The sequence below is a fragment of the Drosophila innubila genome, assembly GCF_004354385.1.
Source record: "Drosophila innubila isolate TH190305 chromosome 2R unlocalized genomic scaffold, UK_Dinn_1.0 1_C_2R, whole genome shotgun sequence".
NCBI lineage: Eukaryota > Metazoa > Arthropoda > Insecta > Diptera > Drosophilidae > Drosophila > Drosophila innubila.
The window spans coordinates 13,000,648-13,006,664 of record NW_022995374.1 but is presented as its reverse complement, the minus strand read 5'-3'; the positions used below and the strand labels follow the sequence as shown (position 1 = coordinate 13,006,664).

General features: G+C 35.1%; 3 protein-coding genes across 3 annotated transcripts; 2 read left to right on the top strand and 1 right to left on the bottom strand.

The window, feature by feature from the left end:
• Positions 1 to 1,472: 1,472 nt before the first annotated feature.
• LOC117784692 (probable U2 small nuclear ribonucleoprotein A') lies at positions 1,473 to 2,445 on the top strand. Its single transcript, XM_034622496.1, has one exon. It carries the CDS (start codon positions 1,602 to 1,604, stop codon positions 2,385 to 2,387), a length of 786 nt encoding a protein of 261 aa, XP_034478387.1. The 5' UTR covers positions 1,473 to 1,601; the 3' UTR covers positions 2,388 to 2,445.
• On the bottom strand, positions 2,442 to 3,415 carry LOC117784693 (respirasome Complex Assembly Factor 1). The gene is made up of 3 exons (XM_034622497.1): positions 3,184 to 3,415; positions 3,018 to 3,121; positions 2,442 to 2,943 (listed from the first exon to the last, which is right to left on the bottom strand). Exons 1-3 carry the CDS (start codon positions 3,292 to 3,294, stop codon positions 2,748 to 2,750), a joined length of 411 nt encoding a protein of 136 aa, XP_034478388.1. The 5' UTR covers positions 3,295 to 3,415; the 3' UTR covers positions 2,442 to 2,747.
• Positions 3,416 to 3,719: 304 nt separating this feature from the next.
• Positions 3,720 to 4,392, top strand: LOC117783898 (39S ribosomal protein L52, mitochondrial). Its single transcript, XM_034621464.1, has 3 exons — positions 3,720 to 3,850; positions 3,920 to 4,068; positions 4,127 to 4,392. Exons 1-3 carry the CDS (start codon positions 3,802 to 3,804, stop codon positions 4,310 to 4,312), a joined length of 384 nt encoding a protein of 127 aa, XP_034477355.1. The 5' UTR covers positions 3,720 to 3,801; the 3' UTR covers positions 4,313 to 4,392.
• Positions 4,393 to 6,017: the final 1,625 nt, after the last annotated feature.

Genomic DNA, 6,017 nt, shown 5'->3' with positions numbered 1-6,017 from the left:
ATTGTTTTTATTACTCTTTGGCAATTTTAAATGAACGTGATTTATTTATTTATACTTTTTACCCCAAATAACTTTTGCATATTTATAAACAAACAAAAGAAAACAAAACCAACAACGTTTTTGTGTACTATATTTTTATGTATTTTAAATGAGTTAAGTGCCAATTATATACAACAAAATAAATCTATTTTTCAATTTATCTATTGAAAAAATAAAAAAAATCAAAGAAACTATCGAAGTGAACGCAATGAATATTATAATTATACTTATGTAAATCAATTGCGTACATAAAAAAAAAACTACTTTAATGGCCTAAACAAATTAAATAAACAAATTTAAATGAAATATAAAGATATTTTTTATAACTGCTTCCAAATATATGTGTATTTATGGTTATTTTTTTCTTATTATTATTTTACTTGATATATAAGCTGACAATCTGTTTACCTTTTGAGCGAATCAAAGTGTTTTTATCATTTCGTTTAATTTTCAAAAAGTTAACAATTTACTCTAAGCAACTAGACAAAATCAAACAATTACTAAGAATGCATTTAAAAAATTACAGTAAAACTACACTTGACTTGTAAACTGACAACAAATTATTATATTAGAAATGAACACCAGTAGTTTGCACGTTTGATACAACAATGTTTATTAACAAATATTTGACCCAGTCCACCACCACCACCGAACCACAAACCACTTCACACATCAATTTTAGAGTGTTAACGATTCCCCCATAGTTGGCTCAAACATGTAGCTTGCCATTCAATTCAAGGACAACAAAACGAATAATTATAACGTGTTCATTAAAGTTAAGCACTTTAAACTTTATTGTAATGTATTGAAATTCAAATTAAAATCAATTCAAATATATTAAAATTGACTTTTAATTTTTAAAATCTCGATAAATCGCTTGGCCGCTTTTTAGCACTGGTATGTTAAAGTATCGATGCTTATATGTAATCGTTGTAATCGATATCTTTATGGGTATTCTCGATACTGCTGTCAAAGTTCGATTGCTAGAAAAAATCTAAAATTGCTACTATCCGGAAATATGATTATTTTAAAAATTTATATTCAGCTATATATGTCAACCCGTTTTTTATTGCGACATGATTATTAAAACAAGTTGGCAGCAATGCAACCGCTATTTTTCCTCTATAAAGTTGGCAGCAGTATTCGCGTCGGCTTTGGCTGTATTTTTGTGGAGGGTGGCAGCACTTGGACCGGGTGGCAGCCTTCCACACCAGTGCTGCGAAGTTTTTAGGGGGAACAATAGCTGTTTCTGTTAAATTCTGTTAAATTTGTTATTGTGGGACTTTTGCACAGTTTTACCAGAAATATTAATAGCAAAACGTTTCTGAATATAATATGAAAAATATTCAGATTTCCAGCAAACAGCAATTTTGAAATTTTTCTAGCAAACGAACTCTGAAAAATAGCTAGAGCTAGCTACAAAAACGTTAAGTTGACAACAGTGGCAACAACTCGCGTCGGCTTTGACTGTATTTTTGTGGAGGAATTAAGTGAAAAATAAAAACAACGCAGCTGCATTTACAAATAAATATAATAGTTAACTTAAATCCCGCCCTGTCGAGATGGTGAAGCTAACGCCCGAGTTGATAAACCAATCCATGCAATATATAAACCCATGCCGTGAACGGGAACTGGATTTGCGCGGCTACAAGATTCCACAAATCGAAAATTTGGGTGCCACATTGGATCAGTTCGACACGATTGATTTGTCGGATAATGATTTGCGTAAACTGGACAATCTACCTCACTTGCCGCGATTGAAGTGCTTACTGTTGAACAACAATCGCATCTTGCGCATCAGTGACGGTCTGGAGGAAGTGGTGCCGAATCTGAACTCCATTATATTAACAGGCAATAATCTGCAGGAACTGAGTGACTTGGAGCCGCTTACAGGATTCAAGAAACTTGAGACAATATGTCTGCTCATCAATCCGGTGTCGACAAAGCAAAACTACCGAGAGTACATGGCTTACAAGTTTCCACAGTTGCGATTGCTGGATTTCCGAAAGATCAAGCAAAAAGACAGACAGGCGGCACAGGAATTCTTCCGCTCCAAGCAGGGCAAGGAGATGCTCAAGGAGGTGACCAAAAAGTCCAAGTTAAGTGCGGCTGCGGCTCTGGCGGCTGAGGCAACAAACGGCAAAGCAGCCACAGATGGAGGACGCTTTGCCAATCCGGAGGATATGCAGCGCATACGGGAAGCCATCAAGCGCGCAAGCTCCTTGGCGGAAGTGGAAAGACTGTCACAGATATTACAGAGTGGTCAACTGCCCGATAAATTCCAGCACGAGTTAACCCAAAACGGACACAACGGTGAAGCCACTCCGGCCGTGGCAATGGAATACTAGAACGTCGACTACCTTATAAGTGTAGAACAATATTTTAATAAAACTGAAAATGAATGAATATATTCTTTTGCACTTTATAGATCTTAATTTTCAACAGGTTGCTGATTTGTATTTTTCACAGAAAAATCGCAAATTCGCAAATACAACCGGTGATTATTGTAAATAATTAAATCAAATGCATACATCGTTATCGTAATTGTCTAAAAGTTTAACAATCTACACGGACAAAAAATTAGGCGGTTAATGGTATGCTTTGGCGCTGCAAATGGATATTGCGGGAATAGCATTCGTTTGGACTCTGGAATCAATTATTATTGCTTCTCTTGCAGTGCAAATCTCCAACTCCGGATATGGCTAGTATTATGAGGCCTTTGCCGCCATTATCGTATCGTAATGCAGGCCGGTATAGAAGATTATCCACGTCACTAAAAAGCCGGCAAACGATGTCATAAATCCCTCCTTCACCAATTCCCATGCTCCGCCGTAGGCATCCTCATCCACATTCTGAAAGTTGATGGCATACAAATAGACAACGCCACAGCTGATGCCGGCAAATCTGAAAATTATCATAAAGAGAATGAATAGGAGAAGCTGTACCACGTTCTATATTTAGTTGCAGCTCCTACTTACAGCACGAGGCCCAGAAAACCTTTGAGCGGCACAATGCCCCAGATGATGCCGAGTAGAATGCCAAACACCTGACGCGACCAATAAATCACGTCCAGAAACTCATCCTACAAATAAACATTTGTAAATGTAATAAAAAAGACACACGCTGGTTTCATTCCTCTCTCACCTTGTCTTCCCATTCCGATTTTGTCAAGGCCCGCGCACAAATTTCTCGCAGAGATGTTGACTTGGCAGTTCCGTTTGAGTTGCGTTCAATAGTGTTCGTCTTGGTGGCCATTTTTTGTGTGATTCGTTCTATTACAAATTTAATTTTCAACTCGTTTAATTAATTAATTAATAATTTTTCACTATCAGTAAAGTTGGCTATGCCGATAAAAAGTTACAGGTGATATCGATAAATTTTTAAGCTTTAAACAGCTGAGTCAGGGATGCGACCCCGGTTCTTATCGTCCATCTGATATTTGATTAGTCATTTCATTTATCGATGAGCAGAATCAGTTCCCAGCATTGAAATCGAAATCTAGCGTTAAATTTAAATATAGGTATTCTGCAATAAATTAAAAAAATTTTAGCTTCAAAATTAAAAAATTGTCAAAAAAAAAGGTGGAAAAATGTTAATTCAAATTTTACCAATTGACAATTGACCCAAAATGGTACATATCGCCAGATTGGAAAATTTAACATGGTGGCAACATTTGAGACACCTGGCAACGTCAACCTCCCCCAACTCTATTTTTTTTATTATGTGAGCGTTTTTAGTTTTCGGCAAAAACAAAAGAAAAATATGTTTCAAATTAGCAAACTTTGCATAACAATTTCAAGCTTGGTTACTGGTAAATATTGTACTTCTATCGCCGATTAATATTTCATTCAACTCGAGTGTTTTTTTTGTTAATTTACAGCACAGCGACATGTCGCACTCACCGCCGTTCGGGCCATTGACCAGAAATGGCGTGCGGCCAAGGGACTCCCTGAGAATCCAAATGCGTTTGGTCCACTCACCAATCTGCCCGACTATACGTTCCTTGATGGAAGGACGACGCCGCTGGGTGTAAGTATTGATTAAAATAATTGTAAACTACGTAAATTACAAATATTTTACATTGTAGTCTAACCAGAAGAAACGCTTGATAAAGCAGCAAGAGACTGCTGCCAAAATTGTGGAGCTAAGCAGCGAACTGGAATTTGCAAAGCAACGGCACGAGCGTCTGAAATCTGAAGCTCAGGCCGAAAAGCAACGCATCATGCAAAACAAATTGAAACCAAAGGGACACCTATTGTTAAAAAAGAAATAACACATTACAGCGTTTCGCCTAATTGTTAATTAAATTGTAGTGTTATAAAATCACAATTATATTGATTGTTCTCATATTCATATCGTTGTTTGATTGCCAGCATCAGGTTATAATGTGATTGACAAATATGTTGTGACGCACTTCAAGGCGAAACCAGTCTTAGCAATTAGTTAACAATCTACGCAGTTGGCATTTAAAATATTTATTAGTCACCTTATTCACCTCATCAAATTCAAAAATAATTACTAATAGTTGACAGCAGAAAGCAAATTCCTGTCAAAAATCACGTATACCGCAACTGCCCCAATTTGAACAAGTTGTACCAATTTTGTAAATAAGGAAATCAACGTGTTGATCTGTATGCAAAGTAACAATATTTATGTCAAAACCTCCCTTTGCCGTCCTGCGCAATCCAACCAACTAGAGATAAGCATGAATCGTGCTCTGTAAAAACAAAAGGGGTTTTTAAATGTTTATTGGTCTTGTTAATTACCAGCTTGGCATTTGCTCAGCTTCTCTTGTTTGCTTGCCGCTCGAGCATATTGTAATTATCAATTAGACGTGAAATATTTTGCACGCCATGCAAATGTTTGCCATTCGAAATATGAGAATGGGTTCAGAATTTTGATATCAGGCTACCATAATGAGAAGCTAGCTTAAGAGGGTTAATCTTTTCTTCCTAATATGAAAGCACTGAAAGATCTTGCACCTATAAACAGTGTTAACAGCTTTTTTTTGTTATACCAGGTGGCAGACATAAAATTTTCCACATTCCACAATGAATTTAACCTATAAGTGCTATAATAAAATATTGGCGTATTTAGTATTATTATTATTTACTTATTTACTTTCACACATGGGGCCGAAACTCTTTACTGAACCTAGATGAACTGTGCAACAGTTTAAGGAAAGAGTACAGAATATAGACGAACGTAAATCACAAAGTTTCGTTCCCATTGCAATTAATTAGATACAAGGTACGATTTTTTGCACAACATGCTAAAGAATTGGAATAAGGCCCAGATTATACAAGTATTTATCTCCATTTAGGTGCATTTATCAGCTGGAGTTGATGAAACGTGTATGTAAAACGTGATAACTAATAATGTCGTTGACCAGCCCCAAAACCAATTTGAGTTTGTATGCAAACACAGTTTATTAAAACATCTGCATACCATGCGTATACTTAATATTTGTATACCTTACATTGCACTCCATTTCATTTTATCTATTTATTTTAAATTATGTATTTATAGTAAGTGTTGTTGTTTGTTCGCTTTTGTTGCAATTTTTCACACTCTAATTGTTGATGCCAAAATATTTGCTTTTGCACATGGAATATTACGAAAAGAAATTGTTGAAAACATCATCAACCAATATGTTGATTGTTGTTGTTTACGTGTATTTATTTTTATGCCAGCTGCGCCTTATTTAATTAGCAAGTCAGTATTTATTTATATGAATTTAATCACATTAATTATATAATAAAAAAATATAATTATCTTTTAATTTGTTTCCCATTTCTTTTTAATACAAGTTTCACTTTTTGTAGAGACGACTTATCAATAATTTAACAAGGAATTTGTACTATCATTATTATTATTTGTTATTATTATTGTTATTATCTGTACTAACGATTTAATACCGTCTATATAAGATATTTATTTTTGTAATAATTTTTAGCTTGACTTTAATTTTTGTAATG

Excerpts from the sequence above, each read along its gene's own strand:
- LOC117784692 (XM_034622496.1), top strand. The coding sequence starts at position 1,602 with ATGGTGAAGCTAACGCCCGAGTTGATAAACCAATCCATGCAATATATA.
- LOC117784693 (XM_034622497.1), bottom strand. The coding sequence starts at position 3,294 with ATGGCCACCAAGACGAACACTATTGAACGCAACTCAAACGGAACTGCC. Across the intron at positions 3,122-3,183 it reads AATCGGAATGGGAAGACAAG|GATGAGTTTCTGGACGTGAT; the intron begins GTGAGAGAGGAA and ends GTTTATTTGTAG. Across the intron at positions 2,944-3,017 it reads GGTTTTCTGGGCCTCGTGCT|ATTTGCCGGCATCAGCTGTG; the intron begins GTAAGTAGGAGC and ends GATAATTTTCAG.
- LOC117783898 (XM_034621464.1), top strand. The coding sequence starts at position 3,802 with ATGTTTCAAATTAGCAAACTTTGCATAACAATTTCAAGCTTGGTTACT. Across the intron at positions 3,851-3,919 it reads AATTTCAAGCTTGGTTACTG|CACAGCGACATGTCGCACTC; the intron begins GTAAATATTGTA and ends GTTAATTTACAG. Across the intron at positions 4,069-4,126 it reads GAAGGACGACGCCGCTGGGT|TCTAACCAGAAGAAACGCTT; the intron begins GTAAGTATTGAT and ends TTTACATTGTAG.